Source organism: Thunnus thynnus, chromosome 4, assembly GCF_963924715.1.
Source record: "Thunnus thynnus chromosome 4, fThuThy2.1, whole genome shotgun sequence".
Lineage (NCBI taxonomy): Eukaryota > Metazoa > Chordata > Actinopteri > Scombriformes > Scombridae > Thunnus > Thunnus thynnus.
This window is the reverse complement of record NC_089520.1, coordinates 745,556-768,055: the sequence shown is the minus strand read 5'-3', so window position 1 is coordinate 768,055 and position 22,500 is coordinate 745,556. Positions and strand designations below refer to the sequence as shown.

At 44.0% G+C, this 22,500-nt stretch overlaps 2 protein-coding genes across 4 annotated transcripts in view; one reads left to right on the top strand and one right to left on the bottom strand.

The window, feature by feature from the left end:
* The window catches only part of LOC137180858 (E3 ubiquitin-protein ligase RNF123), a 152,243-nt gene that overhangs the window by 29,186 nt on the left and 100,557 nt on the right, over positions 1 to 22,500 (bottom strand). For 2 of the 3 annotated variants that reach the window (XM_067586125.1, XM_067586126.1), the window contains exon 37: positions 8,228 to 8,466. The exons of the other annotated variant lie outside the window; for it this stretch is intronic. In XM_067586125.1, the coding sequence (XP_067442226.1) occupies positions 8,228 to 8,466 (239 nt within the window). The remainder of the gene's footprint in view (positions 1 to 8,227; positions 8,467 to 22,500) is intronic. 3 annotated transcript variants of the gene reach the window in all.
* The window catches only part of amigo3 (adhesion molecule with Ig-like domain 3), a 4,234-nt gene continuing 1,418 nt past the window's right edge, over positions 19,685 to 22,500 (top strand). Inside the window, exon 1 of the mRNA XM_067586120.1 lies at positions 19,685 to 22,500. This exon is cut by the window's right edge and continues 1,418 nt beyond it. Within this exon, the coding sequence (XP_067442221.1) occupies positions 20,952 to 22,500 (1,549 nt within the window). The 5' untranslated portion in view covers positions 19,685 to 20,951.

The following is a 22,500-nucleotide window of genomic DNA, read 5'->3' as shown; positions in this document are numbered from 1 at the left end:
TCTCTTCTCATGTCTTCAGTCTCGCTGTCTGTCTGAAATAAACTGTCACCAAACATCCCAACAAACTACGTCTGAGCTTCTCTTCTGTTACATTTAACTTCCTCTCTGCTGCTTTTATCCCTCTCCTGCCCTCTCCTCTCTCTCCTCTCTCACTTTATTGCTTTTGGTTCGTCTTTCCAACCCCCTCCCCCCTCCCCCTCCCCCATCGGACAGATCCTCTTTCAGCGTTGGAGTGCAGCCCAGTCTGGGCTGTGATATTGGCTTGTTGGAGAGCTGCCATGTTGATCTGCAGTGAGAGATAACAATCACTACACATGATATCTGCAGGAAGATGGAGGAGAGACTGAGAGGAGATGAGACCAGACTAAACAGAGAAACCTTCACCGTAAACTGAGAACATGCATAAAATAATGAAAATAAGAACCAGGGAAAGAAACAAAGAGAGAAGATGAACATTATAAATCTTTTCCAGAGGTTGTGATCTGCAGCACAACAAGCTGGTGAAGCTGTAAACAGAACCGTGTTCCTGCACATGCTCAGTAGCGTCCGCCTTACACAGAACTACTCTCTGGAGACTGAAAACATGATGCTGGTATTAGTCTTTGGAGCCGTCATTATGGACACTGTTTCCCTCAGTCCAGTCATCTTTACAGGAGACGTATTCTGCTTTTTGTTGTTTTGTTGTTTGTTGAGAAGTTGACATTTGGAGTAAAGAAGGAGAAGAAGTGAAATCCTGCTACTATAGTTTGTTTACGTAGCCTCCGGAGCCGGAGGAAGCTTCCTGAAGCTGACCAATCAGAACAGAGTGGGCTCATCAGGAGGCGGGGCCTTAAAGAGACAGGAGCTAAAACGGCCTGTTTCAGACAGAGGCTGAACTGAGGGGCTGCATAAAGGACCAGTAGAAGATCAATAAGGAGTTTTTATTCCAGTAGAGCCCCAGAATATAAATATAGAGCTGGAAATATGCTGAATATGTCTCCTATTTAAACACGTTTTCTCTTTCAACCTTTCCTTTTGTGCATTGGCCAGTTTGAGCTTTTAACATCCGACAACAACATTTAATTACTGACTGTGGCGACTCGCAGGCGGCTGAATGATGACAGCGGTCTGGGTCAGGTTGCAGTTAAATTTAGTTCCTGGTCCGGATTAAATCGTTATCAAGTCCGCCTCTTGAGTATGTAAGCACTGTAATAACGTCACCTGATGTCATCATTACTACGGCTGCTAGAGGGCGCCGTCACTGCAACACGGACACTTACTGAAATGACTCAATCTGATGTTTTCTTGTGTAAATCAACGTTAAAATGTGTTTTTGAGGAGGTGGTGTAACACTACAGTACTGATGTTCAGGTGTTACATGTGTTTATGTGTCACCTGGTTACAGATGCTTCAGTTTTAATATCAGTCAGAAGTGAGGAAACACAGTCTGACATCCTGACGCAGTCGTGACTCCGGCAGGAACGACGGCTCTTCATCTCTCTGCTGCTCGTCTTCATGTTCACTTCATCTGTTTATTACTTCCTGCAGACTGAAGGTTTACTCACGCACACAAACAACTCCAGAGAATAATCCTCAGTGATTCTACTTGTTGAAATTGAAAACATGAAAGACTGAGAGGTTCTGGTCCAATAATATGATAATAAATTGTTTTGTGTGGTGTGTAAAGCTCGTTAGCTGCCTGCTAGCCTCCACTGCAAACTGCTGATCTGTGAAATATTCACAATATTACTACCTGAAGAGAGATGAAATAAAAGCCTCCAGGTTGAGACACAGATGATCTGATCTTCCAGAGAAGCGTTTCTGTTCTCCGTCTGCATCGTGACTCATTTTCTATCAGTGTCTCAGTGTGTTTGTGTCTCCGGTAGTGAACAGTATTGTTGGTGGTAGAACTGGTGATGCAATGGACTGACAGCAGAGCTATGAGGCTAATAAACACATGTAACTACAGAGATCCCACACACACACACACACACACACTCTGACTGTAACAATATATTCCTCACCATCGCTACATGTGTGTTCAGAGTATCTGGATGTGTATAAAGGTCGTCTGTTTTCCCACGCTTCAGACTTCCATTCATTGACACCGACTCCTACTCATGCAGCCCCCCCCCCGGGGGGGTCAGTTTGTTCTTGATTACGACCTCGGGTCATTCAGTCCTCTGATTGTCTTTAGTTTGCAGATCTTCTGCAGTAAGAACGTAGTTTAAACGACTAAAATCTACACGACAAAGACTTTATCTAAAGATCGCTGCGACGACAGTTTCACCGATGAATCAGGCTGCAGATTTTATGTAGAACAGCTGTTCAGCACGTTCTGTTCAGATTTAAAATGTATTTGTTTGCTTTGCTGTGACGCTGCAGTAGATCTATAATCAATACTGAACCTGCAGCTTTCAGGCGTCCTTTAAAACTCTTCTTCTTATTTCTACATGTTTGACAGTTGACAGGTTGTGTGTCATCAGTAACTGTAGTTGAGTGAGTGAATCAATCATGAATGTCTGAACCGGAGCGCCGGTCTGCAGACATGCAGCTGTTTGTTAAAGCGCTGCGACGATCAGAAACCTACTGAATGAAGTGAAATAATGAAATGGAGGCTGAAGCCAGAATGTGTTGCTGTTGCATTACAAACTGTACTATTTATTGTTGTTCCACAACAACAACAACAGCAGCACAGAAAAAAAAAAGAGAGAGAAAGCAGCTCAGCTCTTCTCCCCGAGGAGCAGAGCCGGCAGCCTCGGACGCACAACACTTTCACTGATTTGCAGCTTTTATTTGGGTAAATAAACATCTGCAGCAAAAAACAGAGAGACTGGAGGTTAATGAGAGAGAGAGAGGGAGAGAGAGAGAGAGAGAGAGAGAGAGAGAGAGAGAGAGAGAGAGAGAGAGAGAGAGAGAGAGAGAGGATCATTCTGTTTTTCCATCTGAGCCTCTCTTTTGCCTCTAAAAACACTCCACACAGTCTCATCCATAATACATTGAGGGCTGTGGGGACTGGAGTGCTTCCACCAACAACACACACACACACACTCACACACACACACACACACACAAACCAACAAAGCCTTGAGAATAGGCAGGATTCCTTCCCATGGTGCATCATTATGTCACAGAAACAATAAGAGACCTGGAAATGTTTCATCACGTTTTCATGTGTGTCGATCAGCTGTTGATGGTAAACAGAAATAAATCTGAAATAAAGATTGATTTTTGTTTCCTCTCTGTTTGTTCTTATTTATATTCTTCTTATATTTAAACTGAAATCACAATAAATGAAGAAATGAGAGTTTTCTTGCTGATTGTGCAGTAACAGCGCCTCCTACAGCAAACTCAATATCTGCGTCCAACCTGACGATGTCGGCGCTGGAATTTGATTGGTCCAATATCTGTGTGGGCGGGCACTAAAAATGGTCTGTAGTATCACTAGCAGTTAGACGTCATGTTTACGTGTCAGTGACGGCGCCCTCCAGCAGCCGCACTGATGATGATGAGAGCAAAGCAGGAAGTCAGGTGACGTTATTGTAGAGGGAGGAGTTGTTCACTTCCTGTTTACAACCAACACTTTTTCCACAAATATGTAAAAAAAAACCTGTTAAGATATTTTTTGTTGTAATGATAAATGTAAAGAGCTGCAGTTCTGCTGAAACTACAAGGATCACATGACTCAGACGGACCAATGAAACGGCTTTAAATCTAAGCAGCTGTGTCTGCTGCCGTTATGAAATTATTCATTCTGATTCATCATCTGGTCTGAAAAATGATAAACAACAGTCTTCAGTTAGCTTGTTGGGTCCGAGCAACAGTTCACAATCTAAAGATACAACATGTATATAATATATACAACATGTTATATATGTTATATACATATGTTGTATATAACATATATAACATATACATGTTATATATGTTATATATGTTATATACATACATCTTATTTTACACTTCTGTTTTCCTGTATTTTATAGCAGCTTTTCCATTAATTTGATTTATTTTAATTCTGCTGATCTTATCTTCAGTTTTTACATGAATTATATTTATTTATTTTAAATTCATGTACTGTTGAGTATTTGTGTGTAAAAGTGTTTTTTTATATGTGGAAGACTTAAAAAAAAAGAAATATTTTTTACTATCTAAAGAAATATTTTTTTTTTACATTGCAGATTGATTTTATATCAATGAACTAAATGTTAGAGCTCAAATTATAACTCATTAGATCTCTTGGTGTTAGTATTATGTTGGTATTATGTTAGTATTACGTTAGTATTACGTTAGTATTATGCTGGTATTATGTTAGTATTATACAGTCTCATTGCCTTGAAATATAATGTAATAATAAAAATATAAATATTATATTTATATATAATGTAATGTGCAGTCCAGGTGTCAGTAACGGACATTTACCCAGAAACCCTCTGGTACAGTTTATGTTGCATCATGTGACGTCCCGTCAGGAGGAAACAGGACTAAACAGATGAGAGGAGGTTCAAACTCATCGAGTGTGACCTCCACACACACACACACACACACACACACACACACACACACACAGACCAATCCTCCACATGATGCCATGCGAGGTGGTCATGGAAACAGCTTGTGTTCCCATGGCAACAGAGGAGGATGCCGTGGTGACCAGGCCATCCCCTCTGGTGACAGCTCAACTCCAGGACACCTCGCCTTTTTGCAGCCAACACACACACACACACACACACACACACACACACACACACACACACACACACATTTAACGCTGTATCTCACTTCAGAAATCCTGCTACTCCTCGTTCATCCTGAATATCTGCTAGTGATGATTAAACATTGATGTTTTCACACAGAGAGAATGTGATTGAGGCGTCTGCAGAGAGACGGAGCTGCGTCGACGTGTCCCCTGTACACACACACACACACGCACACACACACATACACACATACACACACACACGCACACACACAGCGCTGCATGTCTGCATATTTTTACATAAAGCTGCTGCGCGGCTCGGCTGCTGTTCAGCCTCCATCTCTGTGTTTGAACTCATCGCTGATCCCTGAACGTCTCCGTGTGTCAGCCGGCTGTTCGTCTCTTATTCTTAAATGTCGTTAATTGTTTGAATTTGTGGTGAAAAAAAACGAAACTATGTGGAGACAAAGACTGAAACACGTGTGTGAGACTCTTTCATGTTCACATCCAGCAGTTACGGAGCAACATTATCATTCATGTGGAGTCGTGTTTCTGTCCAATATTCACTCTCCTTTAGCTCTGTTTCTGCTCTCTACCAGCTCCTGAGGGAAATATCTGGCTCTTTATCTGCTAAATGCTCCACACACAGGTAGTGTTCAGCAGCTTTTTACAGCTTTTTCTCTCTGAAAACGACGCTATGAGACGCTGAGAGTGAACCAGAACAGTAAAGTTGCAGCCGGACAGATAAACAATGAGCTGAAACTCACTATAAAGCTCCGTAAAGCCGAGAGGAGCTGCAGAGTCTCTGATGATTCTCACCATCACGTTACACACTGACAGCTCAGACTGTGGAGAAACATACGTTACAGATGCTTTGTGTGTTTCGTGCAGTCTCACCACCACAACATCTTCCTGACTGACGTTATATTCACGTTAAAACGTCGACGCTGTGATCGGTGCAGACTCTCTTCTGCAAACGCTGCTCTGATTTATCTGAGAAGCTCTAAATGTGTCTTTAAAACTCGTTTGGATTTTTATTATTTTATTATCAGTCAAGGTCGATGTTGTGACCTTCTCTTCTTTAGTTGCTCTACTGGAGAAACTCAAATCCTCCTCACTGCTCCTCCTCTCACTCTCACAGATCCTTTCAGACTGACACTGAAGTGTTTGTTTGTTTGTTTGTTTGTTTGTTTACAGTTTTTTGCTTTTCCTTTCTTTTTTGAATGTTTGTGTGTTTCTGGAGGGAGAATTGTTTGTTTGTTGTTTGTTTTTTTTGCTAATAAGAAAATGTTTTTGTTGATGTTTCAATAAAAACACATCCAACATGTCACATGACATTAACACAGTTATTTGTATTATTACACGAACTGACTTCATTAGTAGTTATATTTTCTTTTACTTTGCATTTTTGGATCATTATGCACCAAAACATGTGATGATGAGTCTCCATCATTCATCTGCTTTTTGCTCAATATATGAACTAATGTTGATAGATATAGATATATATGTTATATATATGTATATATGTGTCAGAGTCTGCTCTCCCCCTCACCTGTTGCTGTGGGAATTATCCAATCATCCAATCATTCAGTCTCACTCTCTGCTCTGCCACACCCCTCATTAGTTCAACCACCTTCACCTGGCGCTCCCACCTGCTCATCATCTGCAATCAGCCAGTATATAAGCTGCCTCGGCCCACTCCCTCTTTGTCAGATTGTCTATGCTACTATGCTCAGTCGTCTTGCTTTCTTCACTGGACTGCCTTCCCGGTTTCTGATCAGCTTGTCTTCGACCATCGCCCCTCGTCTCTGCCCCGGTAAACCCACCAGCCTTCTGTCCCTGACTCTGAGTTCTGCCTGCCTGTTCCCTGGTCTTTGTCTGCTGTGGGAGTGGAAGATCGGGGTTCAAAAACTGTGTTTCTCTGACCGTGCTAATATTGCCCTGACATCGTGTGAAATAAAGACTGCAAAGTTTATACCCGTGTCATTTGTGCTGCTATTGGGTCCAACCTATACCCGTTACATATATGTATATACATATAGATAGATAGGTATATATGTCTGTGTTTCAGAGGCTGTGACTGGCTTCATCACCGTCAGTGTGTGTAATAATGTTTCACATTCAGCAGAAACATGAAGTGAAACGTGAAGTGCAGCAGAAGAAAACATACGAAAGCAGAGCTGCAGCCCCGACGGATGCATCTGCAGCCCCGACAGAAGCATCTGCAGCCCCGACGGATACATCTGCAGCCCTCGGCTCAGTGAAAGTCAAGACTAAATCACGTTAAGAACATAACGAGCTGCTTTCTAACCCTCTCAGACCCAGAGGAACACTTCCACATGAACCCACTGGTCTATCAGGCTGTCAATCAACAGATCATTCAGATTATTCATCTGAGGAGCTGCAACAGTCAGTAGATTCATCAACTGACAGAAAAATAATCTGCAGCTATTGTGATGATCAAATAAGTGTTTTAGACTTTTATTAAAGTTTATTCAGCTTCTGATGATGTCATCTTTTAAATCATCAATAAGTCAGTGAATATTTTGGACTTTTGACTGTTGAGCTCTATTTTTCACCATTTTCTGACATTTTATAGACAAAACAATTGATCAAGAATTTATAATCAGCAGATAAATCGATAATGAAAATAACTGATAGTTGCAGCTCTACTCAGATACCTTTTTAAAGTCACTGAAACTGAGACTCCTGAAGACTCGCAGGAGGTTCAGAACATCTGAAGAAGCTACAGCAGGAACCAAAACTACACATTTTAATTACAGCCGGAGGAAGCTTCCTGAAAGCTGACCAATCAGAACAGAGTGGGCTCATCAGGAGGCGGGGCTTAAAGAGACAGGAGCTAAAACGAGTTTTTATTCCAGTAGAGCCCCAAAATATAAATATAGAGCTGGAGATGTGCAGAATGTCTCCTCTTTATCATTTTATCAGGATCCACATCATGATTATCATATCTTTGTATCTTTGTCTTATTGTTTACTTTGTTGTTGTTGTCTTCATGGTGTCTTGTTGGCGACACACTGACAGATGTCATAAATAAACTAATGACATGATTTTTGTCTCTAATCTTTGATTTTTGCTGAAATATTGGATCATTTGAACATTTATTGAAATGAAAGCATGTGAGAAGTTTAGAGGGAAAAATCACTATTTGGTGGAGCTGTTAACAACTCATAGACATGTGAAATGTGACCCCGACTACACACTGCTTTTTGTAAGACGTCAAAAGACAAAAAGGTTGGAAACCACTGGTTTCATCTTTAACAATGTGTTGTATTTTAAAAGCTTGTTATATTATCCATTGTGTCAAATCTTCATCTGAAAAGTAACTTAAGCTGTCAAATAAATGTAGTGGAGTAGAAAGTACAATATTTCCCTCTGAAATGTAGAAAGTAGCATCACATGGAAATACATGTCGACAGTCATGTGACCTTGTATCTGCAGTGGCTTCATGAGATCTCTGTCAGTGTTTATATCGCTGGTTTTCATGTTCTCATGTCTTTCTGCTTGTGTGAGACGTGTTTGACTCACATGCGTGCAGAGAGAAGTGTTTGCGCTCCGCAGGGCCGGCGGCTCCGGGGGCCGAGGGGATCGGCGAGGCCACGGACGACCCGAGAGACCCCACGACCGGACGGGCGGCGGCGGCGGCGGTGGAGGTGAGCACGGCCGCCGAGCCGGAGGCCTCCCCTCCTCCCTCCCCCAACAGGTGCTGGATGGAGTGCAGCTGGAAGCAGGGGTCCGAGAGCAGGACGGATGCAGCCCGAGAGACCCTGACAGGAAGGAAGGAAGAGGACACGCCGTTAGATTCATGGTTTCATCCATAAAACATCAAAAAAACAGAGAAAAACATTCATCAAAGCATGAGATGATGTCATCAAATGTCAATATTACACGTGTGATGATGTCACTGTGTGTTACTGTGTCAGAAAAGCAGCAAATTCTCACATTTGAGAACTTGGAGCATCAAACATTTCCTTAAAAAATGATGTCAGTAAACGTGATGACATCAGAGGTCGGAGGTCACGCTGAAGGGATGGAAGCAGTTCTTCTCTCGTCTGTCCGTCTTTACTGGTTCTGACATGTGGAACCATCAGTCTCCTCCTGCAGCGCCACTCAACCCAACCTCTACGCATCAATCTTTAATATCTCCGCGCTCTCTCTCTCTCTCTCTCTCTCTCTCTCTCTCTCTCTCTCTCTCTCTCTCTCTCTCTTTTGTCTGTTTTTACTCCGACTCTACTCGCCCTCTTTCTCTCTTTTACTATTTTTGGTCTCCTCTCAGAGCCGAGCTTCAACGATGATGCAAGACGCACAAAACAAAGACAGAGAGGAAGAATGATTCCACCGGCGACGAGTGTTTGAGGACTGTGTTGAAGTTTAAATAAAGACTCTGAGTTCACCATGAAGCCGTTAATGCATCCACAGAATATCATCTGAAACTAGTTTAATAAACCCTCAATATTCCTCAGCTGTCAGGATTTACTGTCGGCGTTGCTCTTGTGTGACAGTAATTTAATTTAGTAAAGAAGAAGAAGAAGGAGAAGAAGAAGAAGAAGGAGGAGAAGAAGAAGAAGAAGGAGAAGAAGGAGAAGAAGAAGGAGAAGAAGAAGAAGAAGAACAACAACAACAACAACAACTTTCTCTGCTTTCAGGAAGCAGAGAAGCAGTTTTTTTTTGTTACTATAGTTTCAGTTTTTATTCACAAACTAAGAATGTAAATTAAATCTAGTTTTGTTTTTTTGTTGTTGGACTAAAGAATGAAAATCAAACAACTTCCTGTTTATAAAAGCAAACTTCAGATATCAAATAACATCTTCATGTTCAGCTGATTTCAGTCTTTAGAGGAAAATATTCATCCAGAGAATATTAGATTAGAAGAAAATTCATCTGCAGATATTCTGATCATCATTTACTTGTTTTTCATTTTTCCACCAAAATGCCAAAAAACATTTGATGCTTCCAAAATCTCAGATGTGAGTATTTGTTCATTATAATAAATTATATATTTTGGGTTCAAGGTCAAATGTAACAAACAGTTTTTCACCGTTTTCTGACATTTTATAAACCAAACAATTAATCAAGAAGATAATCTGCAGATGAATCGATGATGAAAACAGTTGCAGCTCTGGAGACTAAACTATTAATTAATACTGGTCCAATTAATATTCATCACAACAGAAGATCATTTTCCTTTTTACAGAGAAAAATCCACTAATTTTATCCTCAAACCCTCAAAGACGTTCTGACGTGTCTGATAATACATGATGATACAGCAGTAAGTTGTAATAATATAACATTTATAAAGACTTTAAATGAATCTGCTTGTACAGCGTTATAAACACGTGTGATTAAAGGCAGATAGAAGGACGTGAACACTGACAGCAGGATGTTTGTCTGTATGACAGGCTGCTCCTCATGTTACTGTTCGCTCTAAAAATAACGTTTGTTTCATGCATCAGGATGTAAAAAGCTCCACAGACTCTGTGATGTTGTGCTGGAAGGTTGTAAAAAAAAGAAGAAACGTTACACACTCCCACCTACACACACACACACACACACACACACACACACACACACACACACACACACACACACACACACACACACACACACACACAGCCAAACGCCACCCCTGAACAGCTACCGTCCAATCACAGCTTAGCAACCGTAACCAGCCACAGCAGGTGTGTCAGTGATGAACATGGAGCTGCTGTCTGTATCTACACATACTGTATGTTTTCATGACATATAATATAAATATAAAACTAGACATTAAGCTACCAGAAGATGAATTAATAAATATATCGGCCAGATAGGCAGGCGGGTCGTCTCTACAGAGACTGATGCATTCTGGGTTGTTTGTAGCGTTAATGTTGCTATGCTAGCGAGTTTCTTCTGGTGTGTCCATCATCAGGAAGCTGCTACGATGGATCAATAACTCTGCTGCGGTATATTTATATTTATCTTGTTACATTTCATTGTTATATGCCGGCGTACTAAACAACATTATTACTTTTTGTTTCTTTCTTCAATTCGGCGTCCTGTGAGAAATATTATTCACGTTTCATTACAGCGACTGATCAACTATTAAACTGATAAAACAGCTGCGTGACTCGTGTTTTAATGCTGTTGTTCAACATCAGAGAGATAAAAACTGTGCGTCCTGGTTTTAGTTCAGTTTCAGTGTATTTAATAACATGAGTCGACTCGGGAGCTTCTCCACTGATACATCACATCACAGACTGTATATAAGACAAAATATCTCCTTTCAGGGAGCGGCCATCTTGCTTGTGTGCAGTAGAGTCGGGCGGCGGGATGACGGCCCCTCAGCCGTCCCGCTGCCTGACGGAGGTTTGAGAGCGGCTGTCACAGCTGTCAATCATGACGTCAGACCCCCTTTCTATATCGTCAAATAACTAACTTATAAGAAAAATCAGCAAACATCAGCGTGATAAGAACTTCCTGAAATGACAGAAACCATCTTTGGGAGAAACGTATTTGACTTTGATTTTTTAGTTTGGCTCCTGTCCCATCCGCTAACATGGAGGGGGCGGGACTTATGACCTATCCTGCAGCAGCCACCAGGCGGCGATCCAGATGTTTTGGCTTCACTTTTGAGGAGCCGTCATGACGTCCATCTTTATATCCAGTCTATGCATCAGACACGTTTCGCTCCAGCTGCGTCTTCATCATCCTCACCGGCGGAGGATTTAGCTTTAGCTTTAGCTTCAGTCTGTTAGCATGACATCATGTATGTAGCCATCAGGTGCATATTTATGACACTTTTAAAATAAGTCAGCATTCAAAACTCAGCTGGAGACGATCAACCGACTCATGGAGCTGATGTTAGCTCACACCGTGTCCGAGCTGACTGAATTCATGAACACTTCTTCTTCTTCTCTCCGTTTTGTTCCTCAGTCCAGACTAAACCGCCGTTTTCCAAAATGTCCTCCAGAGGGTGTAAATGTGAAACGCTGGCTTGGTGTTGCAGTGTGTTCAGAGTTAAACGTAGTTAAATGTAGTTATCTACCACCTTCTGCTGCCATAAACTAAATGTCAGGAAACAGGACACCGTTTCTTCTTCGCTGGTTTTCTGAGACTGACCTGCTGGTCTGTCCTCCGCCCAGTAGGAGGAGAACGACCTGTTCTGGCGTTTATGGACGGAGGTATTTAGCCGGTTTAACGCAGATGTAATGAGCTACAGTTAATACAATCAGTCCCAGCTGTTATTTCACTGGATGAAATCAACTTTCACTGTCTGCTTCTGTTTATAATCAAAGACTCGTTTTTAAAAAATGTAAAATTAAAATTGTCTGCAATGTTACTATCAAGCAGAAACCTCCAGGGCTGATAAATGAAGCCAATGTGGAAGTGCCAAAAACCTGCATTCCCTCTAACGGCCAGCAGGGGGCGACTCCACTGGCTGCTAAAAGAAGTCCAGTTGTATAGAAGTCTATGAGAAAATGACGCTACTTCTCTCCTGATTTATTACCTCAGTGAACTGTTTCCTGATGAGTTTATGATCTCAATCTCTAGTTTCAAGTCCTCTTCAATACAGCATGATGTTCATTTTGTAAATTATGGTCCCTTTTAATTTAAAATTGACAAAAAAGCAGCGTATGCTTTGGGGCGTGGCTACATTGTGATTGAGAAGTCGCTACCACGGTGACAACGTTGCTTAAGTAACGTAACCACTGCGTACAGGCGTAGCTGCTGCTATTTCACACTGTTTTCAGTTCACTAAACAGCCTAAAAACATCTTGTTCAGCTTTTGGTTTTAATAAAAGATCCATCAATGAGTCGGATGATCAGTTTTTGCGGTGAGTACATTTTGTTTTAACATTTTTAGGCCTGTTTTTCGCTAGCAAGCATTAGCATTAGCATTAGCATGATCACTGTTAACCATAGATTGTAAATGCACCGTGCTAACCACGCTAACAGCTAGCGCTATGGTCAACCCCACCCTCTTGTCCAAATATGGTCACTTCTGGCACCAAAAATCAAACATGGCGACGGCCAAATCGAAGATGGCGACGGTCAAACCGCTTCACACGAGGCTTCAGAACGGCAGTTCACAAACCAACAGGTGACGTCACGGTGACGACGTCCATATTTTTTTCAGTCTATGGTTACTATAAACTGTATTTGTACTGTCAGAAATGTGTAATTTAGTCTTTAATTGCATTTGTTTGTTTTGTTTTTGTATTTTGGTTTAATTTATGTTGAGTGACAGCTGAAGCATTTTCATTTCCCTTTGGGATAAATAAAGTATCAATCTATAAATCTATATATTTATCATCTATCAATCTATCTATAAATCTATCTATATCTATATCTATATATCTATCTATTTATATCTATCTTTATATCTATCAAACAGTTTGATTGACAGTCGTAGCAACAGTAACTAAGGGGGGCGGGGCTTCAGTCAGCGTGCTTTACTTCCTGCTGAGCTCTCTCTCTCTCTCTGTGTTCTTCGCAGGACTCCGACCGGGACACACGGTGACATTTTCCTGTAAAATCTGCTGTGACCTTCTCACTACAGCCGCCGTGACACTTCACACAGAGACTCCTCCTCCTCCTCCTCCTCCTCCTCCGTCCTTCATCCTTCATCCTGTCCTCACTTCCCCTCCTCCTCCTCCTCTCTCTCTCTCTCTCTCTCTCTCTCTTTCTTTTGTTTCAATAAGACAATACATGACTGACAGCAGCTTATCAAACTATCAGCCTGACTGGAGGACGGCAGCAGTGGGAGAAGCATTCAGATCCTTTACATAACTAAACCAACAGAGAAATAAAACATACATGTAGTTTCCCTCTGAAACGTAGTGAAGTGGGAGTATAAAGTAGTTTATAAAGTAAAGTACTTGAGTAAAAGTACTGGGTTAGTACTGGGTTAGTACTGGGTTAGTACTGGGTTAGTACTGGGTTAGTACTGGGTTAGTACTGGGAGCAGCTGTAGAGAACATGTTGTAAAGAGGAGCAGTGAGTCACAGCGTTCAGGCTGAAATGTCAACGTCCTGTTTCAAGCCAACAACACGTCCATTGTTCTCTCCTCTTTAATTAGAAACCAACAAAAGGGCAACGCGTTCAGATTGACACGGAAAATTATACAAGCAGCAAATAAAAATGACTTCAACATGAATGAAAAGAAAACGTTTGTTATGTGAATAACGAGCAGAGAGACAGTCATGTGACTGACGGTTCAGCAGATATTCTGGTTTTATGTTCAATAATAAATCTACACATCAACATGGCTGCTGATGTTTTAAATGAATGAAATGAAGAAATGCTGATCAGTGTCTGACCTCTGACCTCTGACCTGCTGCTGTTTCCATCTAAAGAAACATTAATGAGTCAATTGAAAGAAAATTAACAATTAATGTTTTCAAGAAAACAACGTGACTGTTGTGTGATCGCAGCTTCTCAGATGTGAGGATTTTATATAATTATTAACTGATTATCTTTGTGTTCAGGACAGTTGTTCAGATGAATCAAGATATCTGAACCACAGACAGGATTGAGTGACTTCCAGACCAGTAACTCCCCGAGGCTGCTGTTAACATCTGGACCCACCGAGGTGCCGGTCCAACAACCTGACCCTGATATGACCAAAATCTCACCATACAGCACATTTTATGTAAATTCAATGAATGAATATTTGATATAAAATGAGCACATGGAAAGGCCTGTTTCTGTTTACATGTTACATGAATCCTCCTGCTGACGGTGAATCTGTGCTATATGCTGTGCTGCGGGTCAAAGCTTCTCAGTCTGGAGTTCAGCGCTCTGCTGTTCTTTCATCCGTAGACTCTCCTCGTACTCTCTGACATGACTTTTGCACAGGTGGTGAAAGAGGTTAGAGGTGTTTGAGTCTGACGAGGGGACCGGTCTGCAGCCGTGTCAGACTGTTCATACCCAAACCACGTCCATACGACAGAAGTAGCCCCTCTCTTAGGTGTTTATGTCGTCTTGCCTTCGTCCTTTGACTCACATCCGACTGTGCGGAAGAACAGAAAGCGTCGTCAAATGATGAAAGATATCGCAGTAAAGAGTGTGATTTGCGACACCACGATATAAACGATATAAAATGAAACGATATACATTTTTCTATCGTCAAACGATATGTATCGTCATGTTGCACAGCCCTACTCTGAACGAAGACCTGAACTCTTCACACCCAGCACACACTCACTGATCAGCTCCTCCATCCTGAGGACCTTCATCTCCTCGGCTGGGTCCTGACAGGCAGCATCATCGCCCTCTACGGCAGCATCACCGCCCTCTACGACAGCTGCTCCGCCCTCTACGGCAGCATCACCGCCCGCTACGGCAGCATCACCGCCCTCTACGGCAGCATCACCGCCCTCTACGACAGCATCACCGCCCTCTACGGCAGCATCACCGCCCTCTACGGCAGCATCACCGCCCTCTACGACAGCATCACCGCCCTCTACGGCAGCATCACCGCCCGCTACGGCAGCATCACCGCCCTCTACGGCAGCATCACCGCCCTCTACGACAGCTGCTCCGCCCTCTACGGCAGCATCACCGCCCGCTACGGCAGCATCACCGCCCTCTACGGCAGCATCACCGCCTGCGACCACCGGAACATCTCTCCCCTCCCTGCAGGACGCCTCCAACACTTCACACAACAACAACGATGCTGCTGACGCCTCTGCAGTCACATGACCAAAACCCAAAGACTGAAGAGGAGTTTCTGTCCTCAGGACATCCGGATCCTCAACACACACACACACACACACACATACACACACACACACAGTTTGATTGTTTCCTGCTCGTTTTAACTCTAAACGCTGGTAGAATCTGCTGAGGATGTTTATTTAGTTTTTAGCTAACGTTAAGATTAATATATATATTTATATGGGTTCATCTTGCACTGGTCATTTTTTCCTGCACAGTCACTGAGCTTCCCTTCATTTCACTGCTTCTTCTACTTTATATTTCTGTGTATGTGACAAATAAAGCTGCTTGAATCCCTGAATAAAAACACGTCTGTAGGACTAAATGACAGTCCACCATACATCAGTAGTCTACGTCCAGTCTTCCTGCTCCTGTCAGGACAGAAGCTGAAACTAACGCAGGTCATCGGAGGTTTTATCTGCTGACTGTGTGTTGAACCAGTTACTGAACGTCTCTGCTGCTGTCATATAAAAACTGTAAATGTGAACTGTTTCACCACTTTGAGAATAATTTTGGGTTTGAGTTCAGACTCGGATACATACTGTAAACATCAGCGTTAAACTTGTTTTAAAGCGTCTTCGTATCTCTCAGATCGTTTGTTAAATGTGCAACAAATCAAATGCACAAAGTTTGATGAAGCAGCTTCTTGCAGCTGTTCAAACATCTGGAACAAACTGCACCATGTCAGACAAACTTCCTCTGTTTCTTTTAATGAACTCAACCTTTTATTTGCTCTTTACTGTTATCAGCTGTTTTTATTACCTGTATTATCTTTCTAATCTCCTGATGATGTCACCTCTTTTTATCTTATTAGTTTTTTATTGTTTATTGTTTTTTTGTTTGTTGTAAATCACTTTGGGTGAAACAGTCCGTCGAGGAGCTGCTGTGTTCGGCTGCACAGATAGGAAACACCTCGGCTGACAGGATGTACCACTCTGTTTGGGAAAAAATCTTCTTCTTTTTGGTTTATAACGGCGGTTGTCAACCAGCGTATTAGGTGCATTAGCACCACCTTCTGCTCCGGAGTGTGGACCAGAGATTAAATCCTGCACGTTAATCCTGTCTGTCTAATAAACTCAATGAAAACTCTACTGCTGCTCCCACTTGGCAGCTTCATTAAAGTTTTAATGCTGAGCTACTGAACTCCAGTCTTCCTAAGTTCTTCCTTCATATATTGTCTTTATTGATCATAATTAGTATAATCTATGCTGCATGCATTATAGTCTCCTCAGCCAGCTGGAAAATAATATGAGCATATATCAGTATCGACCACAATGAGTTGGAAAAAATCCAATATCATGCATCCCTAATTATTATTATTATTATTATTAATAAGTAGAGTCAGTGTCTGTTTCAGCTGCTGTCGACATGAGAAGCAGCAGATCATCCTGCTGATAACTTCTATTAGAGTGAAACCATCTGAAGTAATGTTGACTTCATGTTCTGGGATCTGATGCAGGAAACAGTGTGTGTGTGTGTGTGTGTGTGTGTGTGTGTGTGTGTGTGTGTGTGTGTGTGTGATCTTAATCCCCTGTGACAGGAAATCAACATGAAACACACACTGTGACCGAGACACAAAGACAGCTCAGCACATTCACACACACACACACACACACACACACACACACACTTTTCTATCCTCGTGAGGACCTCAGTGACATCACGTGTGTGACGTCACCGTTTCACTAACTTGTAACAGCATCTTTTAAAGAGGACGTCCTGAAACCTCCTACATCACTTCTGTACTACTATAGTTTGTTTACGTAGCCTCTGGAGCCGGAGGAAGCTTCCTGAAGCTGACCAATCAGAACAGAGTGGGCTCATCAGGAGGCGGGGCCTTAAAGAGACAGGAGCTAAAACGGCCTGTTAGAGACAGAGGCTGAACTGAGGGGCTGCATAAAGGACCAGTAGAAGATAAATAAGGAGTTTTTAACTGGAAATCATGTAAAGATATTCCAGTATATAGAGCTGGACATGATTATCATATCATATCGTATCTTTGTCTTATTGTTGATTTTGATTATTGTTGTTGTCTTCATGGTGTCTTGTTGTTTTCAGTATCTCTCCGCTGGTTTCAGAACGTCTCACTAGTGCAGCTGAGGAGGAGCCAGCTGGTGAACACGCCGCACTGACAGATTCATGTTCACCGTCATAAGTAAACTAATGAAATGAAAGGTGGATGAAGTGACGGCAGAGACGCAGAGAAACAAACTTAATAAACTTAATGTTTTACGGACAGAGCTATGAAATGAATGAGTGTGTGTGTGGAGCATGTTAAACAGTGTTTGACACGACGTCGGCTACAAGCAGAGGAACACTGAATGTGGCTGAAAATGACGAGTTTGCAGCAACGTAGAAGCCAAGAAACAAGTCAGAGGAAGTGAGAGTCATGCTGGGAGGCAGACACAGAGAGTTAGATCTCTCACTCTAACATGCATGTTACAATAAACACATAAACTACTCATGTTTTTATCATTCACATGTATCCTGATCTCCTCATCACACCCTCTGAGGTCTGATCAGCAGACTCGAACCTGAACTCTCTGAAGTTGTGGAAGATCATCGGACGCTCTAAAAGAGACTTTGACTGATGTTCTTTTCATCTATTTTTACCTCGAGCATTTTATTTTTTTTGTCTTTCATTAGTTTGAGACACTTTGTGACGTCTGTTCTGGGAAGATGCAGTAAATCAGTTTAACTTGCTTCCGGTGATTTCCTGACAGAAAAACTCCTCCAGAGAGGATGAAGAGGAAGACTTCCCTGTCAAACTGAATAAAGCTGATTTAAATCAGTTACACCTGCTCGCTCCCGGTCTCATAGTCCGTCTTGTGTCTGTATAACTAAAGGTCACATAAAGGTTACAGAATAATTATGCAAACGAGGCATCAGACATCTACAGGCGGGAGAGAGAAACATGATTTCTGTCTTTAAAACAGTCACATCTACAAAGAGCAGCTTGTTAGAGTGAATTCAATTAAGAGGAGTCACAGTCTGAATGTCAAGTACTGATGACCTGGTTCACTTTCAACAGAGACGTCCTCACTAGTGAAATACGATCTGAGCAGCAGAGTTCACGTCTTCAGGCTGAAGAAGCTTCAAGTGTCGCCGCCGGCCGCCGCTAGCTGCTAGCCGCTAGCTGCTCCGACTGCTCTCTACAAACACTGAGTCAACGAGTCACTCAGGTCTTATCAGGCTTTATTAAGATGTTCACACCAAACGCTGAGACCAGAGAGATGAGCAGACGACCAGCAGGAGGTTATTTCATTACACACCAACATACAAAACATCACCCGTGCAGACGTGACTTTCATGAGTTAATGACCACTTGGATTTTGACCAATGAGAGTCTTTGCACGCTGTGTGTGTGCCAACTCTACATTCAGACACTCTAATAATGTGCTGGTGGTCATTTTGGAAATTATTGTTCCATTAATAAGATTTGAAGACTTCTAGTAGCTTTGATGTCTGCCGTGTTGGGTGTTGATTGACAGCTGTGATTGACAGCTGGCTCACCTGCTCCGGGACTATCGTCACAGTATTTATTTCACTAAGTTTAATGTTACCCTGTTAGCACGGTTTAGCTAAAGATGGTGCTGATGATGAGCGGGTGACATCACACCTCGCTGTTCATCAACCACAGTATTAGATAAACTTTGACCTGATGATGGCGCTACAGGAAACATGAAGGTCTGCAGCTGAAAAACTCTGATCCAAAGTATCAGAAAAGTTACAAATCTGAGCAGATGATGGTGCTCAGATATGAACAAGAATATGAAAGTATGAACCAGATTTCATGACAATCCCTCCGATAGTTGCTGAGATGTTTCAGTCAAAACAGAAAAACGTCAGAAACAAGAGAGAATAAAGAGAAGAGACAAGATGAGAGAAGAAGAGGAGAGAAGAAGAAAAGAGGAGAAGAGAGGAGAGAAGAAGAAGAGAAGAGACAGTCGTGCCTCTCATGTGCATCTCTCTCCGGCCAATCAAATTCCCTCTAGGATCCCCCTATAATATACATGATGTGGTAACATAGACAGAGAGAGAGAGAGAGAGAGAGAGAGAGAGAGAGAGAGAGAGAGAGGGATGTGATAGCAAAAGAGAAGCGAGAGAAAGAGAGAGGGAGACGATGAAAACAAGAAAGTGTAAGCGAAAGAGCTTGAAACAGAAATAGAAATAGAAAGAAAGCGACTCAGTGAAAAGAGAAGAACAGCAGGAGGAGGAGGAGGAGGAGGAGGAGGAGGGTCTGAGATGGGCGGAGGATGCTGAGGGGAGAGAGAGGAGAGAGAGAGAGAGAGAGAAAGAGAGAGAGAGAGGGGGGAGGGAGGAGGATTAAACCGGAGTGGAGGAGCTGGGAAAGCACCAGAAGCAGCAGACACAGCTCAACACTGGAGCTGAGAGACGACAGGAAGCAGAGACTGAAGCTCCACACACACACACACACACACACACACACAGGCGCGCACACACACACACACACACATCTGGATCCATCAGAGACACTCCCACACATCTGCAGAGGACCAACTACAACTTTTCATTAGCAGCAGTGTGTTGGAGGAGAGGAGCAGCTGCATGTTGGATGTTTGGGATTTCACACAGAGCTCTCTCTCATCCTCCCACCGCTGAAACACAGAAGAAGAAGAAGAAGAAGAAGAAGAGAAGGCACGGCTCTGGATGAAATGAGCCGGAGGGATGAGAGGGAGGGAGAGCTGGAAGCAGAAAGGATGCTGACTTCTTTTGGAAATCTGAGATGCTACAACTGAGAGCAGGCTCCTCCATCACGCCGGGAGTCGCTGAGTGAAGAGCAGCGAGGGAGGAAGATGAGTTTAACGTCCGTGTGAAGCTTTTGTTTTTCCTGCAAAACGAGGAATAAAAAGGCAGATTTGAACCAGCTGATAAAAGTATCTTGTTGTGGAGATACAGAGTCTTGATTCTGAGTGATGGATGTTATAATTGAACACCTGGAGGAGCCTTAAACTTTTTATCTTCTTTATCTTTAAACTAAAATATTCATTTTTTTTTACCTTCGCTGCCCCAGGGTGCCGTATAAGAGTCCTTTTATTGTTTCCACCCTGCTGAACACGGAGCAGAAGGAATGTGTTTGTTTACACTGGAACACCTGCGCCTGTAGAGGGTTTTTTTTTGCAGACACCTCTGGTTGGCTGCCACGCTGGCAGGTGGACGCAGATGCAATCACCTCATTCAACATTAACCGGGTTAGACGAAAACAAACAGCAGCCGGAGCAAAAGGAAAGCGAGCGAGCGACACGCTGACATTTAGTTTGTGCCCCTGTGGCTCAAACGCTGCAGAGTAAATGAGGATCGTCTTACATGTGAGAGGATCAGGCAGGAGTGAAGGGTTGAGACATTGACACTGATACAGGACAAAAGATGATAAACAAGAGCATACAGAGCGCTGTGTCTGTTGATCGGGAGTCTTTTTATGTTTAAATGACATCAGAATGATTTGAATCACACAGCATGAAGGATGTGAAAGATCACTTGAAGCAGCAGTGAGGCTGAGTGTGTAACAGATCTGTGGCCTGCTGGTGGCATCATGGTGTCTGTTGGTTGGAGCGCTGCTTTTCTTCAGGGTGCGGTGGCTCCGGCGGTGCTCGCAGCAGCGTCGTCCTGGTGTTCCGCGGTCGTGCTGTTAGTGTGTCTGCAGCTCCCCCAGCTGAGCCCCGTCCAGGCCGGGGGCCCCTCCTGTCTGTGCGCCTCGGACATCCTCAGCTGCACGGCCCTGGGTCTGCAGCGGGTCCCCGCGGAGATGCCCGTCTCTGCCGTCACTCTGGATCTGAGCCACAACCATCTGGTGGAGCTGGAGGGGGGCTGCTTCGGAGGACTCTCTCGGCTGGAGACGTTACGGTTAGCGCACAACCAGCTGACTACGATTCAGCCGGGGGCCTTTCGAAACGCTTCCGGAGCCCTGCTCAGACACCTGGACCTGTCGTCCAATCAGCTTCATGTTCTGGAGCAACACTATTTCCAAGAGCTGCCCGGATTGGAGGAGCTGTTGCTGTTCAACAACCGTATCATCCATGTGGAGAGCAGAGCTCTGGCCGGACTGGGCGGCCTCCGCAGGGCCTACCTCAGCCACAACCGCCTCACCGACTTCCCCTTCTTCACCATCCAGGAGCACAGCCACCCTCACCTGTCCATGCTCGACCTGTCCTCCAACCGCCTGCCCAAACTGCCCCTGGAAGATATCTCCAACCTCCCCGTCGCGGTCCAGAGCGGCCTGTACCTTCACAACAACTCGCTGGTGTGCGAGTGCTCCATGTACGCTCTGTTCCGCTACTGGGAGCAGAGAGGATTCTCCTCCGTCAGAGACTTCAGGCAGGAACACACCTGTCTGGTTTACGGGATACAAAGAGGAACGGTGCGCTTCTTCCAGCACAACCGCTACTTTGAAAAATGCAACATGACCGTGCTGCGTCAGGCGCAGGAGGGCAGCGTGTCCGTCGGCGCGGGGAAGGCGGTGCTGCTGCACTGCGTGACCTCCCTCACCGGACAGCACGTGACCTTTCTCTGGGTGTCACCCAATCAGGAGTACGTGGCGCCGCCGGGGAACAACGGATCGCTAAAGATGTTCGCCAACGGCAGCTTGGAGATCGTGGCGGCACGTGCAGAGGATTCTGGGATCTACTGGTGCATGGCGCTGGACCAGCGGCAGCAGCGCAACGAAACGCGGGAGGTCAACGTGACGGTGGTGCCGCATCACGACAGCGAGTCTCACGAGCATTTCAACACGGGCTTCACCACCCTGCTGGGCTGTGTGGTGAGCCTGGTACTGGTCCTCATGTACCTGTACCTGACGCCCTGCCGCTGCCCGCCCTGCCCGAGGGCCCCGCCCCCCGCCACCGCCACCCCAAGCCAGGGGAAGGAGGCAGGGACGGGCAGCGCCCAGTCCTCCATCCTCACCCCCACCCCGCCGGCCACCACCGAGGGCCCGGGCCGCAAGGTCAGTACCAACAAGCATGTGGTGTTTCTGGAGCCAATCAGAGAGCAGCAGAACGGCAGGCTGAGGGCGGGGCCGGGGGCCGGGGCGGTGCAGGGACACCTGGGGCCAGGTTTACTGCTAGGGCCGGAGCAGCACCCAAAGC